The sequence below is a fragment of the Littorina saxatilis genome, linkage group LG1 (assembly GCF_037325665.1).
Source record: "Littorina saxatilis isolate snail1 linkage group LG1, US_GU_Lsax_2.0, whole genome shotgun sequence".
Taxonomy (NCBI): domain Eukaryota; kingdom Metazoa; phylum Mollusca; class Gastropoda; order Littorinimorpha; family Littorinidae; genus Littorina; species Littorina saxatilis.
Window position 1 is genome coordinate 13,493,521 of NC_090245.1, and position 23,967 is coordinate 13,517,487.

At 41.3% G+C, this 23,967-nt stretch overlaps 1 protein-coding gene and 1 long non-coding RNA gene across 2 annotated transcripts in view; one reads left to right on the forward strand and one right to left on the reverse strand.

The window, feature by feature from the left end:
- LOC138962316 (uncharacterized) overlaps positions 1-23,967 on the reverse strand; it is a 118,099-nt gene that overhangs the window by 72,973 nt on the left and 21,159 nt on the right. The gene's annotated exons all lie outside the window — the stretch shown is intronic.
- Positions 7-5,762, forward strand: LOC138961991 (zinc finger protein 737-like). Its single transcript, XM_070333684.1, has one exon. The coding sequence runs from the start codon at positions 2,177-2,179 to the stop codon at positions 4,022-4,024; it is 1,848 nt and encodes a 615-aa protein (XP_070189785.1). The 5' UTR covers positions 7-2,176; the 3' UTR covers positions 4,025-5,762.

Below are 23,967 nucleotides of genomic sequence, written 5' to 3' on the forward strand. Positions count from 1 at the left end.
CATAACAAGCAGTCATTGCGGAGTTTTTCATTCAATGATGATGACATTCTCACTTTGAACATGACGATTTATTATTTGGCATGCATAGAAAAAAAATTAGGAGTTTCTGCTGTTTCCCGACTGACCTTTTTTTTCTCTTGAACCTAGAACTTTTTAACCATTCAATAGATCTATAGATAAATAAATGATGAAATAAATAAAGACATTTTTGATTTCCCAATGAAGCTGCTCATCTGACATCTAGAGGCCACATATTACTTGGTAAAAACAAAACAAAACAAAGACTTAAAAAAGAAAATCAACAACAAAAGATTTACTCTATTTTGGGGGGCCTTATCTAAAAATGTATTCTGTTTTAAAAAAAAAAGAGGAAATTTATACAAATATATATATATATATATATATATTATGTATACTAGACTGTCAGTTTTTCTAGTCTTCCTCTTTGTTGAATGTCAGCCATATATCCAATGTGTTGTTTTTGGTCTATTTTTAACTCTTAAACATTATAATTTATATGTGCAAATGCCTGTTGTTTCTATGAAGTTCAATAGTCTTAACTCTGTATGCAGTTTGTACGCATATAATGTGATTTTATAAGGCAGTCTCCATAATACGTTCATGTATATTGTATGTATAGGCACTTAAATTGTCTATTCGCGATGAAAACAAACATATGAATAATGGTATTGCTGTAGCAATATTCACAACACACAAGCATACATGTACACACATGTATAAACAGTATGAGTACACATATGAATGCTTTTGTGAACAAGAAACAGTTAACAAGTGGCTCTATCCCATCCCCCCCCTTTCCCCGTCGCGATATGACCTTGAACGGTTGAAAACGACGTTAAACACCAAAAAAAGAAAGAAACACATGAATGTATGCACACACATGTGAATGTTTGGTATGAGAGGAACAGGATTTGTACAGATTTGAGAAGGATTTTGCTTATGAACTGTAGATGATACAGTATATATTGTATCAGGCATGGGAATTGTCCGCCGAAAGGCAAATTTCCGCTGATTTTTTGTTGTTGTTTCACCGAAAAAGCTTCAGTGTCCGCCGAAAAAATAAGTGGGGGAGGCAAAAATGGTTCTGAAAACTGGATTTAATGGCAATCTTGGAGCTCAGATGACACCAAATTGCACAATTTGGGTTCTTTGGAAAAGGCGCTTTGTGCAGTCCACTAGCTTACTTACAAATATTCAGCCTTTTTTACTTTTTGAAATTCCCATGCCTGAGTATGCCTATTTGTTAAGAGTTGTTACAATGTCACTTGTGTTGTCAAATCACCAGCTAGGTTTGAGTATATGCTGTGTAGAATTTGGGTTTGACGGAATCATTAAAGCTTAAGCTCATTTGTCCTGTGGTTTTCCTTTTTAGAGAGAGTGTTTGTGTGTGTGCATGAATGTGTGTGTGTGTTTGATTTATGCAGTTTGAGCATTTGTCTCCTCTCGAGTGTATTTTTGTAAGAGATTGATGAACACTTGCTATATCTTATTATACAATGAATATGGTGAACATGTAATATATAATCGAAATAACTCTGTTATGCTTCTGAAAAAAGGGAATAAATGTAAACTGCATTGAAAAAAAAGTAAATATAGACTGATAATGTACAGTCTGTTGCTTAAATGTTTCAACCATTTTATTTTCAGTTGTCTACATGTATTTAGGTTCAAGCAAAGAACTGACGGAGAAGAAAAACATCATAATTTTTTCCTTAGTTAATTGAAGATGGCCAGCTGAAACACTTTAGATAGTGCAGAAGTAATCGAAAAGGTTTGGAGGCTCTATTTACTGAGAAGCTGATCTAGTAAGTCAGTATCATCACACTCAAGGGTAACGATCCCGTCGCGATATAACCTTCGTGGTTGAAAACGACGTTAAACACCAAATAAAGAAAGAAAGGGTAACGATGTAAGAGTTATTTTGGTACAGTTTTCAAATTTCGGCAATAAGACGGAAGTTGCAGCTGCAGTCGACCCAAGATGGGCGACTATGCTCATCAGCGAAGGCAAACATAGTGCAAACGTGAAGTTTTGCACTGCACGTCGAACGCCAGAAGATGTATGAAGAAGTCAATGCATTAAAGGAATTCCTGTTACTGAAAAGCCGGCCACGGTTGCACAGTTCTGATGCAATTTACTGTTCTTGCCCCGAACAATGAATGCGACTGAGATGATGTCAGAACGTGACAGCACTGGCATGTTCTGCTGTGTCTGTGGCAAGGCGGTCAGACACACTAAACTTCCCTCTCTTCAGACTTCTAATACCTGCAGTGATGTGTGCCGTCAGCTGCTCATTTTCTTGCAAGGATGTGTGTTTGGTAACGTTGTTTGTTTGCTTGCATGTGGTAAAGAGCGTAGGGTATTTGTTGAAGAGATCAGTGCTGGCTACCGCAGAGAGAGCGAAGATACCAGAGCCTCTTTTGATGCCGCAGAGAAACACACTGGTGTGCAGTCTCGAGTATTCGAAACAAGGGTAAAGTCTGAAGCAGATGTAGACTCAAACCAGGATGAAGACCTGTTGCAGGTTGCATTTGACGAGGACTGTGACACTCTGACTCCGAGTGATGTGGGACTGGCCTCCCCCATACCTTCGCCGCAGTCCTCTCCATCTCAACAACCACAGCCATCAGTCAACACCCGGCATCAGGCTGTATCTAGGAAGAAAAAGACAAACAGGCGAGTGTCCGTGAGAGCTCGTATTTCACACACGTCTCAAAAGAAACGGCAGAGTAAGACATGTGTGAAAAAGCCAGTACATGTGGTTGCAGGTAAAAAGGTTTCCAAAGTTAAGCAGACAGACGACATTACAAAATTCACTAATGATAACCTGATTAAAAAAAGCTGCGACAGAGATTTAATAGATTTGACAGGCACAGGTAAAAAACGAGTTGTATGTGGCGTGTGTGGGGAGACGTTTGTGGAAACTCATCTCTATGTACACATGAAAGCCAAACATGCGGACAAAATAGCCAAAGAGAAAACAGATTTGATGTTCCCTTGCACAGAGTGTGACAAAAAGTTTGAAAAGCAGATTCACTTGAACAAGCATCTTGCAAAGAAACACCCCAGCTGTGAAAAGTTGACAAAGGTGTGTACGTTCTGTCACAAAGGTTTCTCCAATCAGATCGGCCTCTCCGTCCACATGCGTCATGTGCATAAAGCGCTCAGCCCCAAAGAGTGCGACATGTGTGAGAAGACTTTCAAAAGCTGCAAAGAACTCAGCAGACACAAGCTTCGGGACCACAAGCTTCGCGTTCATATTTGTCACCTATGTGGGAAAAACTTCGCCTATAGTCATGCCCTCAAGTCACACCTGGATGCACATGCAGGTGTGAAGAAACATTTCTGTGAAGTGTGTGGTGAAGGCTTTGTGCGCATGACTTCTCTCTGCGGTCACAGAGCGTCAGCTCACTCCAAGAAGGAAGACGTTGTTTACAAGTGCAATCACTGCAGCTCCAACTTTCAAACAAAATCTTTGCTAAGTAAACACTTGTTTGAGTATCATTTCACTGGGCCATATGCCATCAAAGACTACAAGAAAAAGCTTTCTATGGCGGAAGACCAGGGATGTCAAGCTTGCAAAGACGCTAAGAACAACTGTGGCCAGTGCCCTCTTCACGCGTCGGAAGACGCTCAAGGGTTTAGCTGTGGTCACTGCGGGAAGACATTCTCCAGAACTCATTATTTGAAAGCCCATGAAAAACAACACCAGGAAGCAAAGTTCTCGTGTGACATTTGCTGCAAGCGTTTTACATACAAGTGTAATCTAAAGGCTCATCGATCAACGCACTCCAATGACAAACCATTCCAATGTCCCATGTGCAGTAAGAAGTTCAGACTCAAATTCCTGCTGGAGGATCACCAGCGTACACACAACAGAGACTTGCTTTATAAGTGTTACATTTGTGGTAGAGGTCTCACACGCATTCCAAACCTCAAGCGACATATCAAAGTCATGCACCCCGAAGTAAATTTAGGGCAGCATGTCTTTCAAATGCAATAGACTTGATAGTATTTATGTCACTGTGTGTGTGAGGGCAAAAGCATAACTCGTGTCTTTAAACACTCTGTCTGAAGTGTTAATTATGTTATTGCTGGGCTTCAATAACCAACATATGTTCTTGCGAATGTGAAGATTTGGCAGTACAGTACATTGTATACTTGTGTTTATCTGTGAAATGAATTCATAAAACAAAATGCCCCCCGCGGGTTAGGGGGAAGAATTTACCCGATGCTCCCCAGCATGTCGTAAGAGGCGACTAACGGATTCTGTTTCTCCTTTTACCCTTGTTAAGTGTTTCTTGTATAGAATATAGTCCATTTTTGTAAAGATTTTAGTCAAGCAGTATGTAAGAAATGTTAAGTCCTTTGTACTGGAAACTTGCATTCTCCCAGTAAGGTCATATTATATATTAATATTGTACTACGTTGCAAGCCCCTGGAGTAAATTTTTGATTAGTGCTTTTGTGAACAAGAAACAATTGACAATGGCTCTATCCCATCTCCCCCCCTTTCCCCGTCGCGATATAACCTTCGTGGTTGAAAACGACGTTAAACACCAAATAAAGAAAGATATAAAACAAAATCCAGCTCTGCACAGGAAGCAGTCGGAATATTGATTCTAGACATGTGCCCAAGTGGAGGGGTGGTTTCATTCAATGAAAAAGCCTGGGCAGTTCTGAGAACAGGCAATCACCAGGGGCAGATCACAACAATTTTAAGGGGGGGGGGGTTTCCACATTTATTTTGTGTGGACAATTTGACGACGCGAAGCGTTAAAGTTGAGGGCGCGAAAATGGAGCAATCTGGTGCCATCTGAGCCAAGAAACTTCCCCTAATACACCTTCAAAAAAGTATATTTAACTTTAAGAAGACAAATTTTGATCAAAACATTTCTTTCTTTCTTTTCTTTTTGTTTATTTTGCCGTTTCATGCAAGGAGCGACCATTTTGCTATCTCAGAATATGACCTACCCGGCAAACCCCCCCCCCCCCCCCCCCCCCTTCCTCTTAGCCTAGTCCGGCCCTGTAATCCATGTCAGGAGTACAGTGGGTTATGGAAACAGGAAAATACCCAGCATCCAACCCTCGAAAGCGGCGTATGGCAGCCTAAAGGGGGGGGGGGGGGGGGGGGTAAAAACAGTCATACACATAAAAACCATGGGAGTTTCAGCCCAGGAACAAAGAAGAACCCGCTAAGAATTGACACCAACACATCAGCGACCTTTGTGAGTGACTGTGCAGCAGAGGGGTGGGGCTGGTGGTGGAATATTTGAATAGAAAAAGGATAGTCTTACACTGGATTTTTTGCATCGTCTTCTTCATTTTTTCTCTCCCAAAACTCAATTACTACGATGATAATACTGGTATAAACACATGGAAGGAAAAGTGTCTGCAGAAATATTTTCTTTGACTGTGAAGTTGCCTCCCCTTGTCCAGTTACTTGAGTTCAACTTAGAGTAGGAATGCAGTCCAATCGTGATTGTAGACTTACTGTATTTTATTCATCAGTATGTTTTTCTTTTCACATATATATATATGTGAAAACACACACACACACTCTTATTCATTCCTGAATGCGGTGTGTATGGTGTTTATTTGTTTATTTCCTGGGATTGAGATATGCACATGTTTATGATTGACTGTAAGTAAAATATAAAATGTACATGAATTAATGTATCTTCTGCCTGTTTATTTATTTTGATGAAGAAAAAATTGATAAAATAAAAAGTAGAAACTGCATACATTGTAATTCTGTTTGTGATATTTTATAATCTATCAAAAATTGTGTGTGTGTGTGTGTGAAGTATGTTTTGCAGAGAGAAATCGTTCATATCACATTATGGTACAGTCATCATGATAAAACTAACCTCCATCAACTTTTGATGCAGGATCAATTCATAACGACACACACACACACACACACACACACACACATACGTTCCTTTCCGCCAAACTGGGTTCCTCACATCACACAACGGATAGTGCGTTTGTAGTGCACTTGCACTACAACGGCACTGGGCACAGTGCCTTTGTAGTGCACTTGCACTACAACGGCACTGGGTGCAGTACTCGCTCCGGGATCGACGAATTTTACACTAAAAAAGGCACAAAATTTGACCTATTTCGTCGCCTATAGGGGACGGAAAGAATGTCATTTTGAACATGGTTATGACATTCTTTCCGTCAAAAAAAAAAGTTTTTTTTTTTTTATATTTTTTTTTTACGGAAAGAATGTCATTTTGAACATGGTTATGACATTCTTTCCGTCAAAAAAGACGTTTTTATTTTTTTTATTTTTTTTTATTTTCACTCTTTGTCATGCTTAAAAAAAGTGGGTCCCTGATTGAGGAACCCAGTTTTCAAAAGAACCCAGTTTTTACTGAGTGTTAACTAGCCGTGAACCCGGTTTGATGGATAGGAACGTACACACACACACACACACACACACACACACACATATATATATTATCACACATGAGACACACACACATGAGACACACACACACACACACAAAGACGTGCACACACAGTGATCTCAAAATAACAGCCAGTTCATTCTGTATGTATATCCTTTACTTCGTTTGTCCTTATGTAGCCTACATCAATACACTACCATTTCAATAAAGATTAATTACATGATCTTGCTGTGTCTGAGACTACAAGATAAAGTTTATATGGGTAATTTCAGTGGGGAAGTTAGGTGGAGAAGAGAGGAGGCCCGGAGAGTGTGAGGTGAACAGATGAACATGGACCAAGACACATGCTGATACTGATACACTGAAACCTCCCACAGAGACTGTGAGAAAAGTGTGCTACAGTGGAACCCCCTTTTAAGACCTCCAAATATCTGAACAAAATCGGGTCTTACAAAGGAGGGAGTCTTAAAGTGGGGGTAATTGTACAGAGGTTATGAACAGAAAGTCTGAGAAAACAAGGTCTTAAAAAGGAGGTAGTCTTAAATTTGGGGGTCTGAAAAGGGGGGTTCCACTGATCGAACTCCACCAGCACAACACACCAGATAAGCTACAAGCAAATACTGCAACCTCAAGCTCATTAACTTCAGAAATACATGGAAGACCATACACAAAGTTCCCGACACTGATTAAGACTGATGATATCCAGTGGTAGGTTGAGTGCTTTGTGTCTTTACCGGCCCGGCGCCGATTGCCGTCTGACAAAAGCCGCTAGGCCGCTGCTTCTGAAACACACAAAGACAAAGTAGAGGAAGGAAATTAGGCGGCATAACTTGACTGATTTCAGGCTAACAGGATTGCAAACACTACAAGGCAGAACCAGGGACCTATGGCAGAACTGACTCACGATTAACTTGATGCACGCGCGCGCCAGTGCATCTATGTGCAACTATAAGCACGAGCGCACATACACACACCCGCCACTCACACTGACACACATACACACTCACTCACACTGACTGACACACCATACGCACACACACACACACACACAAACACAAACACACACACACGGCACACACTGACACAGGTACACACACACACACAAGCACAAAAAAACCCACACACACACACAAACCATACCACACACACTGTCACACACATACACACTCACTCACACTGACACACCATACGCACACACACACACACACACACAAAATAGCATATATGACTTTGATACAGCCTCCGTTGACTTGAGACAATTTCACACAGACAGGGATCCACAGACATTCGCAGTCTACAGAAAGAAGCGTGTGTTGAAGGCAACAGTAAATTGGATCAATAAAAACCCTTCCTGCTGAAAATCCACTCTGGCTTCTTTCTCTTACCTCGAGGGTATCAGTTTCAGCCAAAACTTGTATATTGATTTTGTACTCAAACCGTGGCAAACAGTGGTAGTTTTTACTGTGAAAACATGGCTAGATAATGTGTTATGCAAAGTTCAGCAGGAAGAGAGAAAATGCAGTTCGTCATGAAGGAATCATATGATGCTTGCTCGTGCGACGTACGTGACCTTGCCACTCTGTTGCCTTGTCCAAAAATGAGAGCAGCACGCGCGTCGCACACACGACACATGCACAAACACGCACGCACTTCGCACGTGCACGCAGAACGCTCCCATTGACACACTGACACACACACACGCAAACACACGCACACAGGCACGCAAGTCCTCGAGTCACACACTGACACGCACATTCGTGACGCGCACACACAGACACACTGACACTGGGGGAGACAAACTGATACATACACTGACGTGAGCACGCACGCACGGCACGCGCGCACACACACGGACACACACACAGACACACACACACACACGCCCGCACGTCCTCGAGTCAAACATACACACACACACACACGGCACATACACACACCTCTGGGTCCCCTCTCCTAATCGAATTAGTGTCCCTGCGGGTATGAGTGTCAGTCCAAAAGCTAGTTCACTTTACTATGGAAAGCCGTTTGGCTTATAACCATTCCACGTGTAATAAAGGATAAATACACGTGTAAGAAATGATTAAATACACGTGTATTTATTTCTTACACGTGTATAAATTATTTATTGCACGTGTAATTTATCTTTTTATATTTAGTCAAGTTTTGACTAAATATTTTAACATCGAGGGGGAATCGAAACGAGGGTCGTGGTGTATGTGCGTGTGTGTGTGTGTGTGTGTGTGTGTGTGTGTGTGTGTGTGTGTGTGTGTAGAGCGATTCAGACTAAACTACTGGACCGATCTTTATGAAATTTGACATGAGAGTTCCTGGGTATGAAATCCCCGAACGTTTTTTTCATTTTTTTGATAAATGTCTTTGATGACGTCATATCCGGCTTTTCGTGAAAGTTGAGGCGGCACTGTCACGCCCTCATTTTTCAACCAAATTGGTTGAAATTTTGGTCAAGTAATCTTCGACGAAGCCTGGACTTCGGTATTGCATTTCAGCTTGGTGGCTTAAAAATTAATTAATGACTTTGGTCATTAAAAATCTGAAAATTGTAAAAAAAAATAAAAATTTATAAAACGATCCAAATTTACGTTTATCTTATTCTCCATCATTTGCTGATTCCAAAAACGTATAAATATGTTATATTCGGATTAAAAACAAGCTCTGAAAATTAAATATATAAAAATTATTATCAAAATTAAATTGTCGAAATCAATTTAAAAACACTTGCATCTTCTTCCTTGTTTCTTATGCTATGGAAAAGCATAATGATTAAATACACGTGTAATAAATATTTCATACACGTGTAAGAAACGATTAATACACGTGTAATAAATATTTCATGCACGTGTAAGAAATGATTAAATCCACGTGTAAGAATCATTTCGTACAAGCGTTTAAAATGCAGGAGTCACGTGGTTAAGCGACTTAAAAACTCGGACTGGGAATCCACATGAAAACACTACTAGTATATGCGTCTTCATCGCCTCTCTTTGCCTTTTGCCGGAACAGCTCAAGATGGCGGAGCGGCAAACGTCACTGTTTTAGAAGGTTTGCTGGTACAATTCAACGCCATTGCCCAGGCAAAAATTCCCCTCCAGCGGCGTTGCCATTTTGAGAGATCAATCGCGCGCGAACCGGAAGTAGTATAGACGAGAGTTGTTGCTTTGCAAGTCGTATATTTTCCGATTCAAGTTTTAATTTATTACACGTGTATTTAATCATTTACTACACGTGTATTTAATCATTTCTTCCACGTGTATTTAATCATTTCTTACCCGTGTATTTAATCATTTACTACACGTGTATTTAATCATTTCTTACACGTGTATTCAATCATTTACTACACGTGTATTTAATCATTTCTTACTCGTGCATGAAATATTTATTACAATCAATCAATCAATATGAGGCTTATATCGCGCGTATTCCGTGGGTACAGTTCTAAGCGCAGGGATTTATTTTTTTTATTTTTTTAAAAATATTTTTATTCAAGGCGCAGGGATTTATTTATGCCGTGTGAGATGGAATTTTTTGTACACAATACATCACGCATTCACATCGGCCAGCAGATCGCAGCCATTTCGGCGCATATCCTACTTTTCACGGCCTATTATTCCAAGTCACACGGGTATTTTGGTGGACATTTTTATCTATGCCTATACAATTTTGCCAGGAAAGACCCTTTTGTCAATCGTGGGATCTTTAACGTGCACACCCCAATGTAGTGTACACGTGTATATAATCATTTCTTACACGTGCATGAATTATTTATTACACGTGTAGGCCTATTAATCATGTATTAGGGCGGGGATGTAGCTCAGTCAGTAGCGCGCTGGATTTGTATCCAGTTGGCCGCTGTCAGCGTGAGTTCGTCCCCACGTTCGGCGAGATATTTATTTCTCAGAGTCAACTTTGTGTGCAGACTCTCCTCGGTGTCCGAACACCCCCCGTACACGCAAGTACAAGACCAAGTGCGCACGAAAAAGATCCTGTAATCCATGTCAGAGTTCGGTGGGTTATAGAAACACGAAAATACCCAGCATGCTTCCTCCGAGAGCGGCGTATGGCTGCCTAAATGGCGGGGTAAAAACGGTCATACACGTAAAAGCCGTGGGAGTTTCACCCCATGAACGAACAAACAAACAATCATTTATTACACGTGCATTAATCATTTATTACACATGTATTAATCAGTTATTACACGTGTATTAATCATTTCAGTTTACACCGCAGTTTTCCTCTCCCCTCCCCTCCTCTTTGTGTCAGTGATGAAGTCTCTGATTGTTCTATCAGTTGTATCATCAGTGTGGACATAACTACAGCCTATATTCTTATTTGCCTGTTGGGAGTGTTTGAAGCCGATGAACGGGTTAAACTGATACCTTCTGCGACTCTGAGGCTCCTCAGTTATCTTCATATCTTTATGACTTGTATTGCTGTGGGCCTCTCTCGCTGTCTCAGTTTGTCTATCTGTCTGGTTTGTCTGTTTCCGTCTCTCGCTGTCTCTGTTTCTCTCTGTGTGTCTCACTCTATCCGAGTCTGTCTGTCTGACTGACACACAAATTAACCACACACTGACTACCAGAGAGACTGAGAGATAGAGAGAGAGAGAGAGAGAGAGAGAGAGAGAGAGAGAGAGAGAGAGAGGAGAGAGAGAGAGAGACACACACACACACACACACACACGTAACTCTTATTATGATATGATATGATATGATATATGTTGACAGACTCAGTGGTACTTAGGCTGTTGAGCCTTTGTCTGATCTTTTGATCAGTTGCTATCCTAGCCTAACTTTGAGCTAGGTAACCTACACGATCTTTTGACCGTGGCCTATTCTATCAACTTTTTCTTGGCTGGTGGGAATTTGTAGTGAGAGGCATACTGACATTTGGGCTATACATAATAATAGTCTTTCAGTGCATTGTCCAAGCGATTTTTGAAACTGTTCATTGTCGGCGCTTCCACCACTTTCTTGTGCAATCGTAGTATCCATGCATGAATTTGTATGCTTCAATCATACACCCCTTCTCCTCCTCCTGTCTTCCCTGCCCCCAGTTCCACCCCCCCTACCTTTCCTCTACCCCCCCCCTTCCCCTCCACTGACCCACAGCACAATGACGCCTCACGACCTTGAAAGATGCGTGCCGCATATTTCCCATTCAGCCACAACCACTCGGATTCTGAACCCGCAGAGAGAGGTCAGTGGTTCACGGTGGCCTCGTTGCGAGACTCACAAACACTGTGTTTATATCGCGAAAACCGCCAGGCTATTTTTAGAACCTGCGCCACTGCGTCACGGCAGAGATTCTTCGCACAAGCAGCACGTACCCAACCGTTTTTTCTCCATTGTGATCAATAAAGTGTTTTCTTTACCGTTATTACACCCCAGGTATAGGGGTGTGCATAGGATTCGCTTGATGTGTTTGTTTGTTTGGGTGTGTGTTTGTGTTCGCATATAGATCTCAAGAATGAACGGACCGATCGTCACCAAACTTGGTGAACAGGTTCTATACATTCCTGAGACGGTCCTTACAAAAATTGGGACCAGTCAAACTCACGGTTAGGGAGTTATTGGTGGATTAAGATTCTACAAGGACTTATAGAGGCACATATTAATGGTCAAAGGGAAATAACCTTCTCAGTTGGTGGCAGTGAGAATGGTTATTTCCCTTTGACCAACGGGGGTGTTTTTCCTACCTCGGAGGAATTTCTTGTTAGTGGTGGATTAGGCCAAAAAAAAAAAAATTGTCTGTTTAGGGTAACATGACCAAAAAAAGTAGGGTCGGTAGGTAGGTAAAGTTTTTTTTTTTTTTTTTTTTTTTTTTTTTGGTGTGTAAGTTGGCTGAACATTCACTTCTTATATTTGATGAATACATGTTTCAAAGCTAACGTATAAATAAAACAGAGAGAAAGGGAGAGAAAGAAACGCCAAATGTCTCTTTTTAGCATTTTTACCTCTTTTTTTTTTTAAATCAAAAAAAAGTTTTTGGGTCGGCGCCAAATCGATAGGGTCGGTCGGGTTACCCTAAACAGACAAATTTTTTTTTTTGGCCTTAGTTGTTCGGTCTATTTGACTGCTAACTACCAGCAAAATAACCTTTCGCTTTCATGTCCGACCAAGAAGGTGTTTTTCCCCCAACATGTTTTGTTCAGTTGCTTCTCTTCAAAAGAGAGAGACAGAGAAATGACAATGACCATGACGGGAGGCACCCGCTATTGCCGCGGCCCGTTATTGCCGCAACCCGCTATTGCCGCAACCCGTTATTGCCGCAACCCGCTATTGCCGCGGAACTTTGTTTGTTCTTTTTACATTTAGTCAAGTTTTGACTAAATGTTTTAACATAGAGGGGGAATCGAGACGAGGGTCGTGGTGTGTGTGTGTGCGCTGTATCACCATTTTCCCCTCTTTTATGGTATCTATGACCATCACAAATCAGCTTTCCCTCCTCTGTCACCCGCGCAAATGGAAGTCTGTCTGTCATTCATGATAGCCTACCATGTCATCGGAAAAAACCGGTAGAAATGACGTTGAGCATGGAACAAACCCTCACAGTTCTGGCGTGTGTTGACAAAACCGAGTAAGTCCACTGAAGCGTTTTTTTTATTGTATGAGTCCTCTGACAAGAATTTTGAAACTATCATTATACGAAAATTAGGAACCCTTTAGACTTCAATCAATCAATGAGGCTTATATCGCGCATATTCCGTGGGTACAGTTCTAGGCGCTCTGCAGTGATGCCGTGTGAGATGAAATTTTATACGGCCAGTAATTGCAGCCATTTCGGCGCATATTTACCTTTCACGGCCTATTATTCCAAGTCACACGGGTATAGGTAGACAATTATTAACTGTGCCTAAGCAATTTTGCCAGGAAAGACCCTTTTGTCAATCGTGGGATCTTTAACGTGCACACCCAATGTAGTGTACACGGGGGGAGTTCGGACACCGAAGAGAGTCTGCACACAAAGTTGACTCTGAAATAAATTTCCGCCGAACCTGGGATCGAACTCACGCTGACAGCGGCCAACTGAATACAAATCCAGCGCGCTACCAACTGAGCTATATCCCCGCCCCAACTTACTTTGTTTTGCCAAAACATTCATGCATACTTAAAAAGTTGTTTTTGGTTGTGGACTTACTTGTTCATATCTGCTTATTTAAGGACTCTAAAAAGTAGAAATGAACACAAAAGATGCGCATTGATTTGGTTTTTTTGATGAACGAAAAATTACATGATTGTTCTGAAACTCTACTATTTATTTCATCGTAAACATGTAAGCCCTCATACGTGATTGTTCTGAAAGCTTACTAATTTACATGATTGTTCTGAAACTCTACTAAAGGTAAACTTGCTTCACCCGTGAAATGTTGTCAGATATGGAACAAAATGTATACCCCAGCCCAACGAAGTTGGAGGGGGGTATACTGGATTCACTTTGTCCATCTGTCTGTGTGTATGTCTGTATATATATATATATATGGAACAATATTTTGATACAATGATACTAAATCTTAAGTGAAATTGATAATTATACCCCCTCCCAATGAATACAAACTCAACAAGTAATACGTTTCATACATTGAACATGTCTTCTTTATTGTTCTCAACTCAAAATTCAAATTAAATCTCCAAAGACAAAAATTATTTATAATCTTCAAAAATGTAATTATTCTTCTTGAGTATTCCCAACTCAAAATTCTAATTACAGGTTTAAAGGGACACATAGAAACTTTTGATTTTCCCTCTTTGCCATGCTTAGGGGAAAATGGAAGCTAATTTTTGCCCCTTTAAAGACGAAAGGCACAACAAATAATTTTCACAAATGAAACTTTTTTTTTATGAACTAAAAATTCAAGTGGAGAGGGGATGAGAGACGTGAGGAGATGGCCGCGGTTGCGAGATGGGTGGGGAGTCTGGGCTATAAAGTTCTTGCACGCGAGACAATATACTTCTTTTTTGTGTGTGTGTGTGGGGGGGGGTATTTTGTTTATCAACTCTCTCTCTCTCTCTCTCTCTCTCTCTCTCTCTCTCTCTCTCTCTCTCTCTCTCTCTCTCTCTCTCTCTCTCTCTATCTCTCCCTCTCCCTCTCCCTCTCTCTCTCTCTCTCTGAATATTTTTGTCATCCTAAATATTGGGGGGGGGGGGGGGAAGACATGCTTGCCCCCCCCCCCCCCACCCAAGGAACAGCAGCTGCCCCCCCCCCCCCCAACCCCCCAGTTTCCGACGCCAGTGCACTGAGTACATACGCACACACACACCACACATACACATGTTACGCGTGATTGTTCTGAAAAGTGACTATTACATGATTGTTCTGAAAGTCTACTATTTATTTCATCGTAATCGTGTAAGCCCTCATACGTGATTGTTCTGAAAGCTTACTAATTTACATGATTGTTCTGAAACTCTACTAAAGGTAAACTTGCTTCACCCGTGAAATATTGTCAGATATGGAACAATAATAATGTATACCCCTACCCCTGGTGGTTGCTGTGTAATAAAAAAAAAGTGTCACTGAAAACAGATGTGCTAATAAATTTAGCTTTCATGTGTGTGTATGTGGGGTGTGTGTGTGCATATGTACTCAGTGCACTGGCGTCGGAAACGGGGGGGGGGGGGGGGGGGGCAGCTGTTCCTGGGGTGGGGGGGGGGGCAAACATGTCCCCCCCTCCCTAACATTTAGGATGACACAAATATTCAGAGAGAGAGAGAGAGAGAGAACAAGAACAAGAACAAGAACAAGAACAAGAACAAATCTTTAATTCTCTAAGGCCACAGCCCCTTACAATAGTGGTTAAAATAGCAGCAATAGTATCTGCACAGTTATAAATTATAGTCACGCATAAAATTCAACAAATACATTAAAACCCTGATGACATATCACTGAACCTCATTTATAAAGGTTCGTCTCTTCTGTAGCATGAAGAACACAAATCTGCTGAAGCTGTTCATCACATTTTCCTCATTATTGCCACAGAAATACACAAGTTGTTGTTGCAGCGTCTTAGAGTTCGAGATTTTCAAATACTTTGCTCGAAGGTCTTGATAAAAAGGACATAAAAATACAACATGGTGTTCATCTTCTCTATCAGCTGTACAGAGAGGACAGTTTCTTGTCGTTTGGTTTGGTGCGTACCGAAACTTGTGAGCGTTGATTTCGGATACTCCTGCGCGGAAACGAGTAAGAGCAACTCTGTACTTAATGTCTTCGATTAATTCAATGTATTTCTCTTTTTCCAAGCATGTTTTGTAACAATTATAAATGTCAAAACGTTCACTGCATTCTAAAAAGGAGAACCATTCTTGACAAAAACAATCTTGTAAACGTCTTTTAAACTCTTGTAAGAAACACTTCTCACACACAAAGAAGTATATTGTCTCGCGTGCAAGAACTTTATAGCCCAGACTCCCCACACATCTCAACCCCGGCCATCTCCTCACGTCTCTCATCCCCTCTCCACTTAAATTTTTAGTTCATAAAAAAAGTTTCATTTGTAAAAATTATTTGTTGTGCCTTTCGTCTTTAACGGGGCAAAAAGTAGCTTCCATTTTCCCTCTTTGCCAAGCCTTTCGATCCATTTTGGTGACCTCGCCACCTAAGCATGGCAAAGAGGAAAATTCAAAAGTTTCTATGTGTCCCTTTGAACCTGTAACTTGAATTATTACATTTTTGAAGATTAAATATAATTTTCGTCTTTGAACGTAACATTTAATTTCAATTTTGAGTTGAGAACAATAAAGAAGACATGTTCATTGTATGAAACGTATTACTTGTTGAGTTTGTATTCATTGGGCGGGGGTTCATTGTATCAAAATAGTGTTCCATTTACATACAGACATACACACAGACAGACGGACAAAGTGAATCCAGTATACCCCCTCCAACTTCATTTGGCTGGGGTATAAATATCAATTACACTTAAGATTTAGTATCATTGTATCAAAATATTGTTCCATATATACATACAGACATACACACAGACAGATGGACAAAGTGAATCCAGTATACCCCCCTCCAACTTCGTTGGGCAGGGGTATACATATTGTTCCATATCTGACAACATTTCACGGGTGAAGCAAGTTTACCTTTAGTAGAGTTTCAGAACAATCATGTAAATTAGTAAGCTTTCAGAACAATCACGTATGAGGGCTTACATGATTACGATGAAATAAATAGTAGACTTTCAGAACAATCATGTAATAGTCACTTTTCAGAACAATCACGCGTAACATACACACACATGAAAGCTAAATGTATTAGCACATCTCTGTTTTCAATGACACTTGTTTTTTTTATTACACAGCAACCACCAGAATTTTGTATATGAATTATTCAAATGGTTTGATAAAGTGTCAGTTGATATGAACAAACCTCCCCCACCCCCTACACCTAAAAAAAGGGAGTGGAGAGACGGATCAACTCAAACACACATCTGAAGCTGTCGCGCACACAGAAGACGGATCAACTCAAACACACTTCGTTGGGCAGGGGTATACATGATATTGTTCCATTTCTGACTACATTTCACGGGTGAAGCAAGTTTACCTTTAGTAGAGTTTCAGAACAATCATGTAAATTAGTAAGCTTTCAGAACAAACACGTATGAGGGCTTACATGATTACGATGAAATAAATAGTAGACTTTCAGAACAATCATGTAATAGTCACTTTTCAGAACAATCACGCGTAACACACGGCAGAGTTACCAACTCTGTTGTTTGATGGCATCTAACTGGCGCAAATTTTTTTTTAACAAAACCGGAATCAGGGGATCTTTCTTGCGGGAAAGTTCCGCGGCAATAGCGGGTTGCGGCAATAACGGGTTGCGGCAATAGCGGGTTGCGGCAATAACGGGCCGCGGCAACAACGGGCCGCGGCAATAGCGAGTTGTAACCACAATGACAATGACAATGACAATTCTTTATTTAACGAGGGTAGTAGATTAAGCAGTGAGAAAGAATCTATGCCTATACAATTTTGCCAGGAAAGACCCTTTTGTCAATCGTGTGTACACGTGTATATAATCATTTCTTACACGTGCATGAATTATTTATTACACGTGTAGGCCTATTAATCATTTATTAGGGCGGGGATGTAGCTCAGTCAGTAGCGCGCTGGATTTGTATCCAGTTGGCCGCTGTCAGCGTGAGTTCGTCCCCACGTTCGGCGAGAGATTTATTTCTCAGAGTCAACTTTGTGTGCAGACTCTCCTCGGTGTCCGAACACCCCCGTGTGTACACGCAAGCACAAGACCAAATGCGCACGAAAAAGATCCTGTAATCCATGTCAGAGTTCGGTGGGTTATAGAAACACGAAAATACCCAGCATGCTTCCTCCGAAAGCGGCGTATGGCTGCCTAAATGGCGGGGTAAAAACGGTCATACACGTAAAAGCCGTGGGAGTTTCACCCCATGAACGAACAAACAAACAATCATTTATTACACGTGCACATGGCGATCTTAACTACAGGCCTGTAGTTAAGATCGCCATGCACGTGCATTAATCATTTATTACACATGTATTAATCATTTTTTACACGTGTATTGGTTATGAGCCAAACGGCTTTCCATACTTTACGCCTCATACACACACACACACACACACACACACACTGATGCACTCACACACGCATACTATGGTACAAGACTCCAGCACACACTGGCACGCACGCACGCGTTATCGCACGCACGTACACACACAAACACAGAAACAGATACACTGACACACACACACACACAGACGGAGTAATATGGGGGTCGGCCCGCTATTGCAAAAATATGTGTACGTCTCTACCTCAACATCGCAGTTTTCCTCTCCCCTCCCCTCCTCTTTGTGTCAGTGATGAAGTCTCTGATTGTTCTATCAGTTGTATCATCAGTGTGGACATAACTTCAGCCTATATTCTTATTTGCCTGTTGGGAGTGTTTGATGCCGATGAACCTTCTGCGACTCTGAGGCTCCTCAGTTATCTTCATATCTTTATGACTTGTATTGCTGTGGGCCTCTCTCGCTATCTCAGTTTGTCTATCTGTCTGGTTTGTCTGTTTCCGTCTCTCGCTCTCTGTTTCTCTCTGTGTGTCTCACTCTATCCGAGTCGGTCTGTCTGACTGACACACAAATATATAACCACACACTGACTACCAGAGAGAGAGAGAGAGAGAGAGAGAGAGAGAGAGAGAGAGAGAGAGAGAGAGAGAGAGAGAGAGAGAGAGGAGAGAGAGAGAGAGACACACACACACACACACACACACGTAACTCTTATTATACACCCCTTCTCCTCCTCCTGTCTTCCCTGCCCCCAGCTCCACCCCCCTACCTTTCCTCTACCCCTCCCCCTTCCCCTCCACTGACCCACACTGAGCACAATGACGCCTCACGACCTTGAAAGATGCGTGCCGCATATTTCCCATTCAGCCACAACCAAGTTTCAAGTTTCAAGTTTTATTTATTCCAATAAAACCCCGTGAGGGTACATGGAAAATTAAAAAACACAATAAAAACACATTTCATTCAACACCAAATAAAAGGAACTAAAACAAAAAGAAATCAGACTATGTACAGAAAAGGGAGTTGAGGGGTGAGGGAGAGCAAAAACAATACAAGAAACAATTCAACAATAATAATAATAAATAATAATAATAATAATAATAATAATGATAATAATAATACAAAAAATAATAAAACATTACAAGTGCAAAGTGATTACATACATTTCTTTACTATGGGGAAAGGGGGGAAGGGAGAGGGGGGGGTGATGGGTGGGTTAACATAAGGACGAAAATACTATTACAAACAACACAAAACAGATAACGGAGTATAAAGCTAAAAGAGAATTAAATTTTACTCGCTTCTCAAACAGTCCATGACAAGTGTCATGAACTTTGCGAGTTTTAGCAATAAACTCTTTTTTGTAGTGGAAAAAAGCTCTCTGAATTTAACTGAATTGGGGCGGGCATAATAATAGCACCGTAACAACTGTTTTCTATAATTGGTAAAGAAAGGACATACAAAAATATAATGGAACTCGTCCCCAAGGTCACCTGATGAACATTTGTGACAGATTCTGTCTTGTCTGGGAATACCAAGAGTCCTACCTTTTTGTATAGGCAATTTATGATTCAGTGTTCTAAATTTTAAAACAGCGTTTGCTAAATTAACCGGCAGGATGGACAAGTACTTTTCAAACTCAAAATTCTCTTTATACATTCTATAATTATAATAAAACTCATTGTTATTTATTTCTGAATGCCAGGTTTGGACAAATTGGTCTTGTAGCCTATTTTTCATCAGTGCTTTGAAAGTATTAAAATAACCACCATCCGTTACATTATTGATAGTTTGATTGTGCCAAAAGTCACTAAAGCCTAACTCATTTAGAACACCATGGACAGAAAGCAAAAATTTTGACTTGTATACACCAGATTCATACATTTTAAACAAAAAACGATATGTCACACAAGAAAGTTTGTCAGAACCATTAGAAAATGCAAGTTTGTACCAGAAATTCAACATACGACATTTCGCTTGAATACTTACAGGGAACTGACCTAATTCACCTAAAACCATGTTTGTTGGTGTTGATTTGCCAACTTTCAAAATCATCTTAAAAAATCGTATCTGTAATTTGTTAGCTAAATCAGACATGTAAGGGCACCATACTTCAGAACCGTAAAGTAAAATAGGGACCACAGTTTTTTCAAAGAGGTCAATTTGAACATCAAGAGGCAAAAACAGTTTTCTAGTTTTACGTAATAAAGCAAACATGGCCTTGGAGGCACGGTCATACAAATTCTTCTGTGCAACAGTAAATTTACCATTGTAGCTAAATTTAATACCCAGGTATTGAAAATCATACACAATATCAAGTTTCCGACCATTGAATGTAAATGTCGGAACTGTTCTTACTTTCCCTCTTGAGAAAATCATTACTTTTGTTTTAGTTACATTCAATTTCAAAAACCAATCTTTACAATATCTGTCCATAATATCTAGAGCGATCTGCAAGGATTCTGGCGATTCAGCAAAAATAACCGTATCGTCAGCATACAACCACTCGGATTCTGAACCCGCAGAGAGAGGTCAGTGCAGTTCACGGTGGCCCCGTTGCGAGACTCACAAACACTGTGTTTATATCGCGAAAACCGCCAGGCTATTTTTAGAACCTGCGCCACTGCGTCACGGCAGAGATTCTTCGCACAAGCAGCACGTACCCAACCGTTTTTTCTCCATTGTGATCAATAAAGTGTTTTCTTTACCGTTATTAGTGGTGGATTAGTTGTTCGGTCTATTTGACTGCTAACTACCAGCAAAATAACCTTTCGCTTTCATGTCCGACCAAGAAGGTGTTTTTCCCCCAACATGTTTTGTTCAGTTGCTTCTCTTCAAAAGAGAGAGACAGAGAAATGACAATGACAATGACAATGACAATGACAATTCTTTATTTAACGAGGGTAGTAGATTAAGCAGTGGTCTGAAAGCGAGCGAGAGAGACATTTACAGACAGGCAGACAGACAGCAAGACATACAGACAGAGCGATAGAGAGACATGCATACCGTGCTGAGACTCGGAGAGAGAGAGAGAGAGAGAGAGAGAGAGAGAGAGAGAGAGAGAGAGAGAGAGAGATGCATACCGTGCTGAGAGAGAGAGACAGAGAGAGAGAGAGGGAGAGAGAGAGAGAGAGAGAGAGAGAGATGCATACCGTGCTGAGAGAGAGAGAGAGAGAGAGAGAGAGAGAGAGAGAGAGAGAGAGAGAGAGAGAGAGAGATGCATACCGTGCTGAGAGAGAGAGAGAGAGAGAGAGGGAGAGAGAGAGAGAGAGGAGAGAGAGGAGAGAGAGAGAGAGAGAGAGAGAGATGCATACCGTGCTGAGAGAGAGAGAGAGAGAGGGAGAGAGAGAGAGAGAGGGGGAGAGCCGGGGAGAGGCAGCCAGACCGTGAGAGAGGCAGAGGCAGACAGACAGACAGACAGAGACATAGAGAGACATAGAGAGAGAGAGAGAGAGAGAGAGAGAGAGAGAGAGAGAGAGACAGAGAGAGACAGAGAGAGAGACAGAGACAGACAAATAAACACTGAGAGACACAGACAGACAGACAGACATACAGACAGAGTTGGCACACAGGGGTATTTTCGGACCTCATCAAGATGACAGAGGCGTGGAATCTATCAGGAAAATAACGACATTTCCCCAAAAGAACGAGACTGATATCGAAAAGCCGATTCCAGGCAGAGAACAAGAAAAAACCGGAAGGGAGAGGGAGTCGGGAGGCGGGCGTGAGGCCGAGAGAAGAGACCCTTCAATGTCGGTGTAAGTGTTCAAGGACGTTCGAGACGACCTTGTTCGGAAGCCAAGGTTGAATCGGACTTTACGCTTTGTGCTTTAGCTCTGCCTACACCACAGACTGACGCCCGCATGGGCGGATCGAGACTTTCTCAACGGAAGATGAAACACAGACGGGGGGAGGGTAGGCGGGGGAAGGGGGTGTGTGGGGGGGGGTGTTTCTGGCAGTCTACATGGTTCAGTGAATCAGTAGATGTAGAGGTTACATGCCGAGTCTCAGTGATTATCAAAAATAATGGTCGAAGTTAGCGGATCATGAAAAATGCGAGCTTCAGCGAGCTTTTTCATGACCGCGAACTGAGACCATTATTTTTGATAATCACTGAGACGAGGTATGTAACCTCTTTATTCCTCCTTTCTTCAGTTATTCAAAGAAAAGAGGAATTTTTGTGCGAAAGTTTGATTGAATCCAAATCACTCAACCAGTCTACCTGCGCTGGCGATTGAATAATGCGCGGTTGTATAGTTCAGGGAAAATCAATCAAATCTGTTAACACTTCTTGTCAGTTTCCCTGTTTTGGACTAAAATCAAGTACACAGTTATGTTGTTATTCTGCTGTGCCGGTAAAGGCAGATAGTGTGTGTTCTGGTCATGTTTTGGTATCGCTTAGGAAATGTTCTTTCTTCGAATGGGACAAGCAGACGAACTTTTTCACCCGTGTTCCAACGTTAAAAACTGTATGAAGTTCCGTTTTCTGGGGCAAAATAGTGTATGAAACCGCTGTATGTTCTTTAAATTGATGCGATGTGTGCATTTGGTTGCGTGTGATCTGTTTATAATGAAATATTGTCGAAAACTAACCATCGGATTGCAGTCTCTTGTCCAAGCAACTCAGTTCAGAAAATTTGGAAGGGGAACTACTCTTGTCGTACGAGAGTTACTTGCCTTGGGAGTTTGCGTGCACTCATACGAGATCTAAAGCGAGTTTCTCTGCACTGATCGTTAGATTTGGATTTAGAAAACAACCAAACTCAAAGATTTTATATGGAGATTAATGTGTTCAAGCCTGTAGTTGCCAGTTTAAATGCAGTATGTTTGTATTGTTTGGTCTAGAGATGTATATTTCGTACATTGGAGCGTTCGGAACTTTTCAATCGCTAAAGTAGTTCCCTCAAAGTCTAACTCATCAACCTGTGAGCTATCGAGGATTCAGGCCCGTTGTTGGGTAAGTGATTTTGGTTGTTGGGTAAGTTACCGAAAAATAACTAGCCCTACACCTTTACAGAGAGAAAGAAGCAGAGGGGGGAATAACAGTCGATCATGTCTGCGTGTATGCTTGCCAGCTTGGGCCAATCCGCTGTCGAACTGTCGGCTGTTAACCCTAAAATATGAGTACCGTATATCAATTATTCCATTGTTAAAATTACCCCCTCCCTCCTCTTCAAAAACAAACAAACTAGTTTCGCGTACGGTGCATTTCTGCATGTCTATAATGATAGATAGTTCTGGATTTTATTTTGCTTCATGTGGGTCTGGAAGCATACACTTTTACTGCCATCAGTTTCTCTGATAAATTAAATCACAGAAAGAAATCTTACAGCCACGTCATACTGATTTTCTCATTTATTTCCGTGTCTTTATTCATTAAAAAAAACAACCCACAACTATCTTTGGAAATTCGGCTCAGAAACGAAAGCTGCAGCAGACCGTGACAGACAGATACAGACAAAGACAGACAGACAGAGACACTGAGACAGAGACAGATCGAGACAGAGACAGACAGACACACACTTACACACACACACACACGCACGCACGCACGCACGCACACACACACACACTCACACACACACACACACGCACGCACACACACACACACACACAAACACACACACACACACACACGCTTGCGTAGAAAGTTACGCTAGGAGCAGCAACAGGAGCAGCAGCAACAACAACAACAACAACACCAACACCAACAACAACAACAACAACAACAACAACAACAACAACAGCAACAGCAACAACAACAACAACAACAACAACAACAAACAACAAACAACAACAAACAACAACCCTGATTGATCATGAGCCAGGGTTGTTGTGGCTCGTTTAGTAAGCGGCTCTGCCAGTGTAACGGACAGTGCAAGCTTTAAATGCCAAGGCTGTACTTGGAGATTACCCAAAGTAGAGCTTCAACTCCTGAATTTAAGATACAGTCAATCCCCCAGA

What these genes read in the sequence shown, in the direction of transcription:
- LOC138961991 (XM_070333684.1), top strand. Translation starts at nt 2,177, where the DNA reads ATGAATGCGACTGAGATGATGTCAGAACGTGACAGCACTGGCATGTTC.